Genomic DNA, 17,307 nt, shown 5'->3' with positions numbered 1-17,307 from the left:
TTTTTTAAAAAAAACAATGTAGGAGAGCTTTTTCAAAACCTTAAAACAGTAAGAAATCAATATAAAATATAATTCTAACTGTAAATTGCAGGCATTGGATCTATTCATTCATTGGATTCATTCATTCATCTGTTCTTGAACCTTTGAAAAGGTTTTACAATTTTGCATGTGATAATTGGATGGTCACAAATCCTAGACCTTTGATGATTTACAATATTGTTTCAATAGTTCAAGAGCCTTATACAAAAGCTTTCTTGCCATCTAATACACAGAAAGGATTTCAGATAGCTGGCATTGATTCATTCAATCTTCAAATTTTTGAAGATGATGAATATTTACTATCATCAGTTAGAGATCGTGCTGTTCCAGATACAGTTACCACCATTTCTGTTAAAACGTGGAACCTGAAATGACTGCAGTGCATGTTGTTGACATGGTGCCTCAAATAACTATAGTAAATGTTGAAACAAGTATTTTAAACAAAGTGTTAGCAAGCATTGCTTCTATAATCTCATCTGAAGTTTTGAAACCTTACCCAAAAGCATCTGCCAGAAAAAATAACGTTAATAAAAAAAATTTTTTTTACAAAATTTAGATATAGAAGTATTAAACATTTAATTAATGTCACTAATATAAGACCAATGCACCCCAAGTTAAAGATCATATTACCCCATAGGTTGGGATTTGTACTTTTTTTAAATTAAAACATTTATATATTCTAAAAGTCAGATTGTTTTACTTATGCTTTACAATTAATAAATTTTTTTATTTAACAAGTTTTTAAATCTATTTCAAGTTATGTTAGAAAATTCAAATTAAATCAAGTTATGTTAGCATGTTAGAAAATACTCCTATGCTGATCAATGCATCTCCCAACTCCCCTATGAGGATGGTTTTTCTACAGTTAAATAAGGTTTTTTTTTTAAATATATATTATTAGAATAGATTTCATCTTATTAATTATTGAGCATTAAAGCATTCACACTCATCCATTAAATTTTTTTTTATTAAAAAAAAGCACTTTTCAGAAATGTTACATGTTTTTTTTTAAATTACAGTAATGTTTCTTTCCATAGAATAATAATAAACTTAAATTATATTTCATTTACAAACTGCTTAATTCATTTAAAAATTCAAAGTAAAATTTATGTTCCTATATTATGTTGCTACTGAAAGTCTTACCCATCATTTCCTGAAGTCTTTTATTACCTATAAAAAATTATTTTAAAATTTTCATATCTAGTCTAACTGTCATATAACAAAGCAAACTAAGAAAAAAAAGCTTAATTTATTTTACTAATTTTTAAATAGCATTCTTTGCCTTTTATTTATCAAACTTATAAAACAAAAAAACAAAAAAAAAACAATTTTTTAAATATTTGCAAAAAAGAATTTGAACATTTTAAAACACAATTTACTCAAACATCTAAAGTACTAGCCAGTATGAAACATCTAAAAAATCAAGACGCAACCCAACTATAAAGCTAAAAAAAAAAAAAAATCAAAGATATATAGTGTACTTCTTACACCCAACACCTCCAACAATAAGGACTTCTGTAGAACCGCAATGGGCCATAGCTCTTTCTAAAGATAAAGTAATTCTCAGTAATAAATTCTTCATACCAGAGAACTTTTTATTGATTTAAATATATCAAATGTAAATTGATGCTGTTGTTGACTAAATAATGGTATTTTATGTATTTTTTATTTTTACTGATAATTCTAATTTAATACCTTACTTTCACCAGTCTTGAAAATTGTGATCTATATATAGAGATAAATCATTACCTGTTATTTCAATAAGCATAGCAAATAATGTTTCCTAAAGAAAAAAGCATAATTTTAATAGCAATCCATGAAAACACAACTAAAATATTAGGTAACCAGCAATGACTTTGATACTAAGCAATATTTTAAAAATCCAGAACACACATTTTATAAGCACAACTCAACTTCTCTCAATTTCAGTTTCATTTCATTTATTCTTTCATTTCATTTCATTTATTCATTTTTTTTTTTTTTTTTTTTTTTTTTAATTCTTTTATATTGCAATTTTGGTGCATTTAACAGAATTGGTATTTTAAATGATGGTGATAAAAATTAAATATTACCATTTCTTTAGAAGTAATTTATAAAATTTCAAAAGTAACTTTAGTAATAAAAAGGAAAAAATAACACTGAATATGTCTTAAAAACATTAAACTACTATGAAATAAGGATATTTAAATATTCTCTAAGTAGTAATCACAATAATTAATACAAACAAATGCTACCAAAAGAATCAATTTCAATTCTTTGCTTTTTAACCATAGCATTCCTTAAGTACATCAACATTAAAAACATCACCATTCTTTCAACAAATTATTATGATTTATACTGTCAACTTCAACAAACAGTATGAATGATCATCACATTTCACAAAAATGCTTATTGATTTAAATCAATATTGTGCATTGCTTGTAACTGCTTCGTTATATTCACAAAGTAATCCATTTCAAAATTACACAAAAATAACATCTAGATATCAAATTAACACAAAAAAGAACATGCTTAATATCATTTGTCATATGATCCTTATTCTGACTTATAAAGATTCATTCCGTACTAAATTATAAATAAAATGGTATCGAAACATTAATCATGTAAAAAAAATTTTGCAATGAATAAAAATGATATAGTTTGTAGCATGGAAACTAAATACACATGAAAACCTTTTTTTGTCTCAAGAATAAATAAATCCTGTATACTGCATAAACTTTAAAAGGTCATTGGTACAAGCAGTAGGTATACATAATGCTACTACAAAAAAGTAATATGATGGATGCCTACAATAATATTCTAGAGTATTAAATATATTTAATTATATCTGCAGGTACTAATAATAGAAAATAATAGACAAAAAAAAAAGGGCACTAATTAAAGAAACTATCAGCTAAATTTCAATCTTCTAAAACTAAACATAATAAACGAACATACTTGAAGTGAAAAACACAAGTCTTCAGCTGTGCACTCTTTATTCTTTAACATCTTTTCTGCAGTACTCTAAACAATATTAACTTTTCTGACTAAAAAATGATGGAAATTTTTAGTAAAAATAGCTTTTATAGTGTGTGTGTTATATATATATATATATATATATATATATATATATATATATATATATATATATATATATATATATATATATATATATATATATATATTTTAAAAAATACATACAACATACATTAGATTACCTGTGTCCCTTCTTATGAGGCACCCCAGAAATTATTATTAAATATTTTTTTCCATTTTTTTCTTCTGATCAGACCATATTTCCCCTCAAATTCCTAATTAAACTTTAGGATCACTTTTGCTTTGTTTTTTCATATTATAAGAAATAGTTAATCTGATCACTTGGGCTGTAATATTTTTCTAATAATAATGAAAAACACTTGAAATTTGTTGGACAGCCAGCAACTGAGTGCACAAAAAATGGAAACACACAAAGAACGCCATGGTGAATTTGATAAAAAAGCATTATTTTTTTCTTTAAAGAATGATATTCTTTTTGAAGACGAAAGTTTTGTTAAAGATTAAATTTTGTAAATGCTTTGGTGTTGAAGTTGTCTAGTGAACTTTGGTGTTGAAGTTGTCTAGTGAAAGAAGTGCATATCTCAAAGAGGCCTTACAAGGCATACAAATTCAAAACATCAAAGTATTCCTTCAGATTTAACAATAAAAAATCTTAAACCACCTGTTCTTCTAAACGAATTTAAAAATCTTCTCAATAAAAGCATTACTATTTTAATCAATGACAAATGCTATCCTGATTTGTATAGAGATGAGTAAAGAATTAATCATGCAATGCTTTTAGATGCTTCACAACAAACTCTATCTCTATTAGAGATAGTAATAGCTGGTTTTAACGCTGATGTTGATGCTGAAAGTTTTTATTCTAAGTTTTGTAAAACTGTTAATCATGGAATTTTCTTTAGCTATCTGACTAAAAAATCAACAAGACTTCTTGGCTATGAACAATGCAATCATGTTTTAGTATTTCTTACAAACTCATTTTACATTTTACATTAATTCTCTTATAAATTTAAATGCTTTATCATCTGTTGAACTTTCTGATAGAGATAAAGAAATTATCTTTTATCTAAGTGGTTATGTATTCAGCACATTTTATTGCAGAATTCGCAGTTCTCGATTATGGCAGCAAAAGTTAAGCACAGACTGCCTTTCACTTCTTAATGCTGATAAAACAGAACAATTTTTTGAGAACCCAGATACATGCACTAAATCTTATAATAAATTTGTGAATGCTAAAAATTGTGATTGTTTGTGGAAAGTGTCTCCTCCAATTTTAGAAATTTTTACAAAAGTTGAGTTTCTCTTTTGCCATTAAAGTAAAAGCTTTGTAAAAAAAATTGATTCAGAGCTAGTTGTAACTGAAACTTTAAAAACCAGTGCAGTTTTGGGTAACATATCTTAACTTTGTTATCTTTGCACAAATCGAGTTTCCAAACAACTGTCTTTAAACCAGTGGCGTACCTAGGGTAAATAGCGCCTGGGGCAAACACTGATCTCGCGCCCCTCTTCCCCCACATAAAGTGCTTAATTACAATTTTTTAATAAATGATGAGACAAACTTTATTTTATATAATATATTTATTTTATATGATATATTATTTCTTAATTTATTTTATATAATTCTCGCTTATTGTATCGCAACCAAGCCTCTTTTGCGCCCCTTTCAGGCTGGCGCCCATGGCACGTGCCCTGCCTGCCCTACCCTAGATACGCCACTGCTTTAAACTTATTTTATCATCTGATTACACTTTATGTCAGAGTAAGATCTTTTTCATATGCAAAAGAAAAACTAAGTATCCACAAAATCAAAGAGAATCAAACAAAGTCAAAATCCCTCTGCTCAAAAATGAAAAAAACATCAATTGGATTATAATAGTTTAGTAGAATATTACACTTAAAAACTGTTTTTTTCATAGCCACAAATCTCATGAAAGCATGCTTGGCTTAGTATCTTTAGCAATTATTTGTCATAAAAAAGATTAATTTAAAAAAATTGTTATTTGTTCATGTGAATAAGAGCTAGGTAAAAGACCCTCCCTTATCTAAAAGAAAACAAAAAATAATCAAAAATGAAGTCCAAAATTAACTATACACATACTGGTTTAACATTTATGATAAACAACAAATAACTCATAGAATAAAAACAACTCAAAGATCAATTCTACCCCTAATATATATATATATATATATATATATATATATATATATATATATATATATATATATATTAGGAGAGAGAGAGGGAGAGAGGTTTTATAAAAAGGATAATAGGTGCCTGTTTATACTGAAACAAAAGTAAATGTAAAAAAAGGTCTGCAAAATTAACTCAAATTGAATTTATTACAAACATAAAAAAAAAATTTAATGTAAGTAATCAATACTTTAAAAATGTTTCTTTTAGCCATGGAAATCAAGCATCATTTGTGTCGGAAAATGGTTTCAAAATACAATCATTTGTATTCAAAACATTTAAACAATCAAAAAAAACCATTAAAATATTTGCAAAATTGTGCTGTCCCAGCTGTATCTGATGGTGCATAGATTTTTAATGCAGTACTACATGAATCACTTAAAACTTGTACAGCTAAAGGAACATTCAAAGCTGAAAATGGATTTAATTTGATGTGCTCAACAGTTAGCTTTGGACATGCATAAAATTGACATTTTAAATCTTCATAAAATAAATCAGAAATATAGGACCATAGAATATGTTGACCCTTATTCCACATATTACAATTTCTTTTACCAGCTCCAGAATGGTAAAGGTTGTTCCTTACTGTTTTAATTAAATGAGGAACATCAGAAATAAAATATATAAATCTTTTATCATCATCAGCAAAAAGATTATCAGTGCGGTAAATCACATCAACATTACCATTAATATCTTCTTCAGTCAGATTATAACGCATTTTTAAAAATTTTCTATTCGATGATGCTCTATTACAAGTAACAGCAACTGCTTTTTAACCTACAGAGATTTCTAAAATTCCTACAGCTTTCCAAAATAGAAAAAAGAATTGCACTTATGTAATATTTGTAGTAGCAAAATTTGCAAAAAATGTATTTAAAAGGATATATAGTACTTCTAATTAAAAAAACTAAAACATGAGAAGCAAGTTTATCGGATTGTTGTAACGTTGCAAAATTAACAATAGGATCACCAAAATCAACATAATCAATTATTCTCCAGCATGTTTGTCCCAAACAAGATTTTCTTGAATTTTCATTTCATCAAGAACTAGGACTATAAATTTCTCTTGAACTGAAAAATTAATGACTTTATCTTTTAATTCTTCTATTGCTTTTTTATTGAATCCCAACTTAGACTTAACATAACTTTTATAGTCACGCAATCGCCTATGACTTGGTAAATTTAAAAAAACCAGAATTGGTTTTCTCATTTAACCTTATAGCTTCATAAACAGCTGGTGATTTTGCAGGTAATCCCAAACGATAACCTATTATTGCTGGATGATATCAAATCCCTTGCTTTGAGCTTTTTAAATACTTTTGCTGCTCCTCCCAAAACAGGTTCATAAATGGAAAAATCTGACTTTTATCAGCTACTGCCATTATTAGAACTAAATCACTTTCAATATTTTTACTAATAGCTAGTGATGAACTTTCAATCTCTTGCTTTATTAAAGCTAATTTTTTTTTTAATTCTCTATATTCTAGACGAACACTCTGTAATGTAAGCTTTAGACGATCTGGAGATGTAAATGTTACTGGGGCATTTAATTTAGCAGGGATAGTAGAATTGGCAAATCTTTTTTTTCAAACATTTAACTTCATTTTTTCCAATGTTTTTGCATTGAGAACAGCATAATGTCCACTCAATCAGCATAATACATGACTGAGATCAAAAATACTGTCTGGTTTAAGGGAAACTTATTTCTAGATGTAAATAAATCAAATTTTTTTGAAATACAATGTTTGAAATAAAGATTTGATTTTAATGCAAAGTTATCATTTATTCCAGAACATATTAATTTAAAGAAGTAACAACAGATAAAAGATTTGATGCTGAAATATGTCACATAGATCTTCTGTATTTTGTATATATTGAATGATTATCTGGAATGAGTCAAGAATATACACAAATGGTGAAAGCAAGACTATCATCAACATATTTCATAACAAGGACATGTGTGGGTTTTAACATAAAGTTTAAATACTGCCACAACAGGACTCACACTCATGGTCCAGCCACAAATTCGTAAGTTGCTAATACGATTTAAGAACTCTTCAAATCATTGATATATAGACTTAAAGGCAGTAATATTATTTGAAGTCTTTAAAGCATCTTTTTTAGAAATGATGGCAGATGTAGGTTTTGTTTGTATAGGAATTAGTGTAAAACATTTTATTGGTTAGCACAGAGTCAGCAATGATCCAGGTTTCAATGTCTTTTTTATTGTTATAAAGTATCATTTCTGAAGATAATGCTTTTCACAAATAAACAGACGCTTATTTTCTATTTGAGTCTTCAAACTTATATCTTCATAACGATCTTTAAGAATAATGACAATCAGACTTTCCCTCCAAGAAGTATTAAAACTGTCGTTAGAAGCAGGAACTTTAAATATTGAGACTCCCTTACACCTCCTAGAAGTACAGCATCCATTAATAGAACAATTAGCACCAGGCATTCTTAGTATTGGATGAAAAAGATGTAATTTAAACAAGCAGTTCGTAGATAAACAATTGATGAAAACAAATTTTGTGCACTCTGAAGCAAACTGGACATTAAAAAAATCCGAACAAAGAGTTGATCAAAGGAATACTGCAAGTGGCCAGACTATCTATTTCTTATGACTATAGTTTTTTTCAGGACATTTGAGGGGTTATCCCATGCACCAATTTTGAAAAACAATTTTCTTTTTGTTCTTTAGAGTCTAAATAATGAAACAAAAACGAGTGTCATGGAGAATTTCACTCCTGTTAATCAGAATATTATTGTAAATCAAAATTTTCATGTAGATGAATTATATGGGTTGCTTTGGTACTTGTGAAAGTTGCTGACTGCAGAGCATTTTGGTAGATAATTTCTTTTTTTGGCACAGTATCAAAATAAAAATGGTGCTAAGAACAATTTATACAATTGAATAAACAGAAAGTAATATTTGTAATGTACTTATACTATATTTTTAGAACTCTATGCTTCTAGAATCCAATTGAAAAAAGCAGACAAGAGGGGAGATATTTTTAATGACAATCTTTCTCACAATTAACATCTTAATCTAATTGCACTAAAGAGGTTCTTGACTGATTTGAGAACTATGTCATAATTAACAGCTAGGATTTGATCTACTACTAAGTAGTACAAACTAAGGAAGCCAACTGTACCAAGTGTATAATACAAAAATAATATAAAGGGTGTTTTATATTCTACTTTTATTTCTTGATAGTACTACATAACTATTGCAATTTTTTAAAAAATCAGCTTAAAACAAGAAACAAAGAAAGTGAATTTACAAACTCTTATGGCAAAAAAATCACTCAAATGGAGAAAATATTTCAAGACAGACCATTTCTGACATAATCAAGCATGCTAAAGGTTTCATTGTTCCCATCAGTTCAGTGACTTGTATGCAAAAGTTTATGAGGCCTCACCCCTTCTTAAAACATTGATGTAGCCATAGTTTTAAGGTGGTGAATTAAATTTATAAAATACTCCATTTTTTAATTTAAAAATGATAAATCATGTAATCTTCTATACATAATTTATACATATAATCTTCTAACAACAGATAACTTAGTATGTAAGAACTCAATATAAGTTTTAACACTCTAATTTTACATAAAAATCTACTAGCAAGAATTTGAAACTTTATTTTCATCAATTTCCAAAAATGTGTCAGCTAATTTAATAATTCATTCTTATCTAAACAATTACTAAAATATTTTTTAATGTTAAAAAATGCTCTTTCCTAAAGAACTGATGCTTCATGATTAAACAAAAACCAAATTAATCTTCTATACTTTATAATAATAATTAAATACAATAATTAAAGGTCTCTAAAAAAAACATTTTTTTCATGATTTTACATTGATATAATCAGTTACAAGTTTTTTGGTGTCCTTTTTTTTTCACTTTGTCACTATAAAAGACAATAATGTCAATCCATCATCTCTGTCCTGTGATATTGTTGGCCAGATATAAGCTTTTAGTATTTTTAATTTTGAAAAAGAATGTTCTACATCAGCCACAGTTATAGGTAAAGTTATAAAAAGCACACAAATAGCTGCAAGTTCTGAAAATGATGATATCATTTTTGCACTAATAACTAGTTTTTTGCAATAATAATTCATTTTAAGGTATCTGGAGCTGTATGTAACTGGTGAAGTTCATTTTGTTCTGTATTAGCTACAAGTAAACTTGAATAGATGTAAGTGTTATATGGTTCATTCTAACCTGTCACATTTTATGTTTTTTAATACTTTAGTTTTTTGGAGTCAGCTAACATAACTGTTGCAGGGCTAGCTAGCAACATGTTCGCACACATTACCTAACAAAGCCTGTCCCAGTACTGCAAAACTGCAAAAAGCAACAACTCAAACATGTACTATATATATATATATATATATATATATATATATATATATATATATATATATATATATATATATATATATATATATAGCTATTTTAGGTTGTATTATTTTCAAATACAATATCTCTTGTTCGTATAAGAGTGCTCAATATTTTGTATAAATAGAGCAATATATATATATATAAAACGAAGAAACAACAACTATGTATGGTACTTAAAGTTTCATGCCTAGCGGCAATCATCAGCCATGAAATACAAATCAAAAATCTATAAAAACCATCTATACTATCAAAAATAAACCATGATATCAAACGTATACTTGGTCTCAATCAATGGATATGTACGCAAAATGTCACTGATTGGTTTAAGATAATCACTGAAAAACACCTGTATAAGTTTCTTATCTTTGACATAAATGACTTCTACCCTTCAATCAATGAAAATCTTTTAAACAACGCAATTAGCTTTGCTGAGAAGCACGTAACAATTAATAATGATCAAAAAATGATTATCAAACACGCAAGAAAATCGATACTCTTTAATAATGATCAAGTTTGGGTTAAAAAGAAAAGCGGTTTGTTTGATGTTACCATGGGTGCTTTTGACGGTGCCGAGGTTTGTGAACTTGTTGGCATTTTCCTACTTTTCCAACTATCGCAACATTATAACAAAGATGATTTTGGACTATATCGAGACGATGGTTTAGCTATATTTAGAAACACCAGCGGCACGCAAATGGAAAGAATAAAAAAGCACTTTGTTCAAATCTTCAAAGACAATGGCTTACTTATTTCCATCCAATGTAATTTGAAAATTGTCAATTATCTTGACGTCACTTTAAACCTCAATGACTGCTCTTTCCGGCCTTATAGTAAACCTGAAAATGTTTTAAGCTATATTCATGCTGAATCCAACCATCCTCCTAACATTTTAAAGCAGATCCCGCATTCCATCGAGCTACGATTGTCTGCCAATTCATCTAGCGAACAAATCTTCAGAAATTCTTCTTATATGTATGAGGAAGCCTTAGAAAAATCAGGTTACGACCAAAAGCTTATATACATCCCCAATTTACAACCTGTTAACAACAAAAGTCGTAAGCGAAGAATTATCTGGTTCAATCCTCCTTACAGCAAAAATGTTTGCACAAATATAGGAAAGCGGTTTTTAAACCTGGTCGACAAACATTTCCCAGTAAACCACAAACTCCATAAGATTTTCAATAGAAATTACATTAAAGTGAGCTACAGCTGCATGCCGAACATAAAAGACATCATAAATTCCCACAACCAAAGCATTCTGCAAAAAAACCAGCAGCAAAAAAACCCCAACATTACAGAAAAAACCTGTAATTGCATCAATAAAACTAAGTGTCCTTTACATCAAAATTGTCTTACAAAAAACATAGTCTACCAAGCCACCATCTCTTCCAGCAACCCAGTAATGAAAGAAAAAATATATTACGGCATCAGCGAAACACCTTTCAAACTAAGGTATGCAAACCACCAAAAATCCTTTAACATTGAAAAATATAAGAACGACACAGAACTATCGAAAGAAATATGGAAAATGAAAGAAGAAAATTTCACACCTATCGTTAAGTGGAAGATAATCAAACATTGCAAATCGTACAACCCGGCCACAAAATGTTGCATGCTATGCCTGCATGAGAAGTACATGATTATGTTTAATGAAGGTACCTTATTGAATAAGAAGAATGAATTGGTTTCAAAATGCAGGCATAGAAATAAATTTCTTCTTTCGAAATTTGATACTGGTGACTAGGCCTATATTATTTATTTCTTTTCTTTTCTTTCTTTCTTTCTTTCCTTTCTTTCTTTTCGTTCTTTTCGTTCTTTTCTTTCTTTTCTTTCTTTCCTTTTCTTTTCTTTTCTTTTCTTTCTTTTCTTTTCTTTTCTTTTCTTTTCTTTTCTTTTCTTTTCTTTTCTTTTCTTTTCTTTTCTTTTCTTTTCTTTTCTTTTCTTTTCTTTTCTTTTCTTTTCTTTCTTTTCTTTTCTTTATTTCTCTATTGCTTTCTTTCATTTCTTTACTTCTTTATTGCTTTCTTTCTTTCTTTCTTTCTTTCTTTTCCTCCTCTTTTTCCTAATATGACGTCAGAGCACACGATACAGTAATTTTTGCAACTTGTAACGGTTTTTATAGATTTTTGATTTGTATTTCATGGCTGATGATTGCCGCTAGGCATGAAACTTTAAGTACCATACATAGTTGTTGTTTCTTCGTTTTATATATATATATATATATATATATATATATATATATATATATATATATATATATATATATATATATATATATATATACTACAGTGATGCAAAATTTTTAGGTTCAAAACTTTAGTTTTCCTCAAGCTTGCCCTTGTTCTATATGACAATAGTAATTATTTTCCGAAATTTGAATCAAATCGGATGATATTTAGGGGTTGCCATGTTTTGTCACATTTTGGAATGAAGTTAAAAAAGTAAAAAAAAAAATTTTTTTAACTATTTATTATTAATTACTTATCATGTGGTGGATAGTGGATGTTAAATGTTAAACAAAGAATAATATAGTCCTGTACTACAATGTAATTACACTAGGCAATAATAGATCAATCATTTTCATCATCTTTCATAACACTTTAGTTGAAGTATGTTATAAGTGCTATGCCTCGTGTCGTGCAATCGTTGACTACCTTCATTTGACGAACCTTGTGCTTCATTTCAAGATATGTTGATTCCATTTCCCACTCTGAAGATTCTTTAATTAAAAATGATTCAGCTTTTTCTTTGCCATTCTTCAAAATTAGATTGAAAAGTTCTGCGGTGTGTTGTGTAACAAAGGAAGACAATGTACTGTGACAATTGAATGTGGCAGCATCATGTCTTTTGAGAGATATCTATTTTGGCTGTTATTTCAGGTTGTTTGCCATGTCTCTCTTGGTGTTGTTGTCGACACGGGAATCAAAGAAAGCCAATCCTGTTAGATGTTCAGAAAAATACCACAGATGGTGATGAAAAGCTTTTGCTGCATTAATTGCAATTGTATGATTTGGATTTTCTTGAATTTGTTAAAGAAGCTTGGCATCATTGAATGGTGCTCGTTTAGCTAACAGAGCTTCATTCCAAAACTGTCCATATATAAATGCCACAAAAAGACTTATGCCTGTTATTCCTTTCTTATCCTTTTCAGTAATAAGAAATTGATCCTGAAATAAATATATCTTCATACAATATATAGCTTTTGCCATCCAACATGCATTGTGTATTGCACCTGGTGCCCAAAACTTTACATTCAACTCCGATGTTGCAGTTGATTCTCCAAGAAAAATAAAGCACAAATTTAAGAGTTCTAAGTAATCATCCCTGGGTTGTTGACTTTTAATTGCTTCACTATAATACACTACCATTTCTTCACGGAGTTTGAGAAAAAAATCACAGTTATACAATTCTTCATTTCCTATAGTAAACACCTCCTTGTTGATTGCTGGCCATTACTTCTGGAAACGGTTAAAAATTCCAACTTCAGGTCCTCCACTGCTTCCAAATGCAGTCATGAAAATGATGGAAAGCATGACTTCAAAGACATGGTGTCTGCATGCTATCCATATAAGATTACGGTCAAGATTCTACTCTATTATTGTGCAGGCACCAATGTTAAACCCAGTGTTGGATGAAGTAGTGTCAAAAACCGGTCCCTGAACAAGTTCTTCCAATTTCCAATCTTTAAGAGCTTTCATGCAAGCATCAGCCTGTTGCTCACCTGTACCTCGATCAATCTTTGGAATGCCCAGCAATTTTTCCACCCCACCACCAGTCACAAGGATGGCAATTCTATCCACTTTTTTTTGACCACCAGTGATATCAGGTAAGAGCTTTCCATCCCAATGCAGATCCCAATTGCCTTTCTCTGCGGATTGTGCTGTACAACAATGATAAATCTTTTAGAGAGTAACCAAGAGCCTGAGCAACTGTTCCAACCACAAAGAGTGCACGGCAATCAGAAATATTAACACGATCAAGAGACGATACAATATTATGTTAGAAATTTCATCTTCTTTTTCGTTGAACCACTCGTGTGCTGGAAGAGGAAGGAGTCTGATAATCATCATCATTCGAGGAACTTGAGCTACTTTCACTCACAATGTCAACTACTGATGAAGAAGAAATGAGTTCTGTTTTTTTCCATCATTTCCACCTTACTGCTTTGACGCCTCAATTAAATTTTAGTTTCTCTGACTTGTTTCTGTGCCTCCCTAGCTGTTAAATTCCGATCAATTCCTGCCATGCTACAACTTAATGGTTCTTCTTGCTGCTGATGTAAAAATGCTTTATCTTCATCGTTTTTCATAACTTCTGATGCATTTTTGGTTGATATATCAAAAAGTTCTTCAAGGTCAGCATAAAAAAGTCCTTCTTTCTGTCCAATTGTCCAATTTTGATTGTCGGTGTTTTTCAGCAACAGATATTCGTCATAAAGTTTTTTTAACTTTCTTTCTGCATTGTCCATATTTTTTTTTGTTAAATTTTTTTTTCTATTACAATTTGAATCACCCTAATATATATATATATATATATATATATATATATATATATATATATATATATATATATATATATATATATATATATATATATCTTCGGTTTTTCTTGAATAAAAATCTAACGGAAATAAATATCAAAATAATTTTTTTTTCCAATTTGGCAAATAGGTTATTTGTTAATAAAATAAAAAAAAGGAGGTTTCGACTCATCACTGTTTACTCAGAAATTTCATTAAAAGGTACAATGATACAAATTAAGAGGTGTCACAAAAGTTTAAACGATTTTATTTAGGATCAATTATTTTCTAATTAATTGATTAATCCGGTGCGAAAATTTTTTTATTTTCAAATCAAGTTAAAATAAGTGGTTTACAATCAAAAAATTCATCAGAATATCATCAGGCAGCTTTTAATTCATTAAAATCCAACTTAAAATATTGTGAATTTCAAATTAATTTCAATTGCGTGCAAATGGGTCGAAAATCAGTTTCTAGTGACATCAAATGGCAAATTATTAGTATGGCGCAGACAAAAAATCACACAAACGTTCAAATAGGCAAAATACTTAACATTTCTGAATATTGCGTTAGAAAAACCATCAAAACCTGGGAATTTACCAAGGACGTCTCCGACATGCCGCGTACTGGGAGACCATCCAAACTCAGCAACCGTGACAAAAATGGTATATTCAGAATGAGCAGAGAAAACCCCAGACTCAGCTACAAAGAGCTTGCACAAATCTTCAACGACTCAAAAAATAATCAAAAAGTTAGCAGAGAGCTCGTGAGAAGAACATAGTTGGACAAAGGTATTGGAACGTACATAGCTGCTAAAAAACCTATTCTTTCAATCACGGATAAACGTTAACGACGAGTGTGGCTGAACTGGTCTGTAGAACAGTGGGCAAAAGTTATTTGGAGTGATATAGCTAATTTTCAAGTAGTAAACCGCAAGGGAAGAATCTATGTCAAAAGATTTGCAACTGAGAAATATTCAGACAGGTTTTTGTAAAATCGTCGACAAGGCGGTGGAGGTTTGATTGCCATCTGGTGATGTTTTTCTCACAAAGGTATAGGCTTCTGTGAGCTGTACGAAGGCTGAATTAATCAATACACTTACAAGAACACATTGGAAATGTATTTAGTTCCATCAATCAGACACTTGTATGGCAGAAGCAAGCAATTTATCTTTCAACAAGACGGGGCTTCAGCTGACACAGCTCACTCAATCAAAAAATATTTTTTGAAAAAAAAGTTCAATGTGATGCCCTGGTGCCCTAGATCACCAGATCTCAACCCAATTGAAAATATTTGGTCTTGGATCGACAATCAACTGACATACCATGAAATTCAATCAACTCAGCATTTAAAACAACTTTTGAATGAGTACTGGCTAAAAGTACCTTGCGTGATGTGCATGAAATTAGTTGAATCAATGCATAAACGAGTTTATCTTTGCTATAAAAACAAGGAGGACACTTTAAATGTTAATTCTGCTTTTTTTTTTCATTTTTTGTTCAAATGTTGCAATTCGTTTAAACTTTTGTGCTACTTATTTTTCCTATAAGATTTTTTGTAATAGTTTTTTTCTAACTAAATATTAAAGTTTTTATAATATGTTCATATTTATTTTAAAGCTAATTACTTTTTCTTTACTAAATAAAAAAAATTGATTCGATATTATTTTACAGTTTTTTTTTATTAAACAATAACCAAACATACTTGATAAAAATTCTGCAATCGTTTAAACTTTTGTGAATAGCTGTATAGTACATGTTTGAGTTGTTGCTTTAAATAATAACAAAAGTTGAAGCACTTTACCTCAATATAAGAAAGAATTCCTGAAAAACTGACATCCATTCCTTTTACTGAGTATGGAAGCTCAACAAACTTTTTGCCACTAAAAATAGAAAACTATCCAATAAAATTTAAAAAGTAAATACATTTAGGAATAAAAATCTTGGGTACATTGCTAGCTAACACTCTAAAAAGGAAAAATCTGATTTCAATAAATATTTTCAAGATATCACTGAAACTAGGCAGACAAAGTGTAAGCAAACCCATTAGAACTTTATTTTGTTATTTAAAATACCTACGACTAAAGTTTATCTAGAAATGCCCTGTAGATATTTCCAAAATTTACAGCTAGAAGTTTTAGATTTAGTTTTACAATTCAAATTTAAAAAAAAAAGAAAAATATATATTGAAAGATTTTCCAGAATTTTCAAATATTACATTTGAAATATTAAAATCATGAAATATTTCAAGATTCTGTGCTAATAAACTATTTGATGATTCTGAGTGGTTTAAATAATTGTCAAATATATATTTACTAAATAAATATTAAATATTTGATTTATTTGTCTTTTTTTTTCAACAGAATAAAAAAGTTAAATTATCAAATGTAATCAACTTAAATTTTGGTAAATATCATTTACTAATAACATGTCAGGTTTAATAATAGACATTTTGCAAGTGGGTTTAAATATTGGAAAAAAATACTGATACTATTTTGGAAGTTCTCATACTTTTTATAATGAAGTGAAAGGTCAATAAAACATCAAAATTAAACATTTCCTATTGATTTGATATTGTTGTGCTTAACAGCCTCATGGATTAAATGTAGCAACTATTTAATATTGAGATTGCTCAAGTATAGCAATTGTATACACTAGAGTTTTTTGGAGATTAGGAAAACTAACTCCAGCTTTTTCATCTCAATTCATTTCAAGAAGTAGTTTATTACACTTTCAAATTATTTTGACATGCCTGTAATTTTTATTCGTGAATTGTTATGGATTGTTTTCTTTTCTGAGCTAAATTTCTTACGTAAGTATTTCTTACATATTGTATATACAAATGGAATGTAATTATATTCTTTTTAAACTTACAATAAGCAGATTTTTTTTTGTGTGTGTAAAGAGTTTTATTTTTGTAAATAATTTTTTGTTATTGTTTTAATGATAACATGGATAAAACAGTGATTTTTGAAGAACCTCCCATTGAATTATTTAAATCTGCAACTTTTTTAAAAATTTAAGATAGGAGCAGGCAGACAAAACACTTCCATGTCAAAAAACTATTGTAATGGTAAACTTCTCTTTTGTAAAATCATGATAGCTTATAGTAATAT

At 28.9% G+C, this 17,307-nt stretch overlaps 1 protein-coding gene across 5 annotated transcripts in view; it reads right to left on the bottom strand.

The window, feature by feature from the left end:
* LOC145193945 (putative tRNA N6-adenosine threonylcarbamoyltransferase) overlaps positions 1 to 17,307 on the bottom strand; it is a 39,638-nt gene that overhangs the window by 11,176 nt on the left and 11,155 nt on the right. For 3 of the 5 annotated variants that reach the window (XM_090069033.1, XM_090069032.1, XM_090069034.1), the window contains exons 8-12: positions 15,996 to 16,074; positions 2,977 to 3,042; positions 1,789 to 1,822; positions 1,528 to 1,584; positions 1,183 to 1,209 (exon numbers count right to left, since the gene is read on the bottom strand). In XM_090069033.1, coding sequence (XP_089925159.1) covers positions 1,183 to 1,209; positions 1,528 to 1,584; positions 1,789 to 1,822; positions 2,977 to 3,042; positions 15,996 to 16,074 — 263 coding nt within the window. Of the gene's footprint in view, positions 1 to 1,182; positions 1,210 to 1,520; positions 1,585 to 1,788; positions 1,823 to 2,976; positions 3,043 to 15,995; positions 16,075 to 17,307 lie in introns of all 5 variants that reach the window. The other 2 variants (XR_016445709.1, XR_016445708.1) reach the window with 1 other exon arrangement.

The sequence above is a fragment of the Hydra viridissima genome, unplaced genomic scaffold (assembly GCF_058129835.1).
Source record: "Hydra viridissima isolate aposymbiotic clone 2 unplaced genomic scaffold, HvirCarnegie_v1 scaffold_12, whole genome shotgun sequence".
Classification (NCBI taxonomy): domain Eukaryota; kingdom Metazoa; phylum Cnidaria; class Hydrozoa; order Anthoathecata; family Hydridae; genus Hydra; species Hydra viridissima.
The sequence above is the reverse complement of the archived record's forward strand: the minus strand, read 5'-3'. Positions and strand labels throughout refer to the sequence as shown.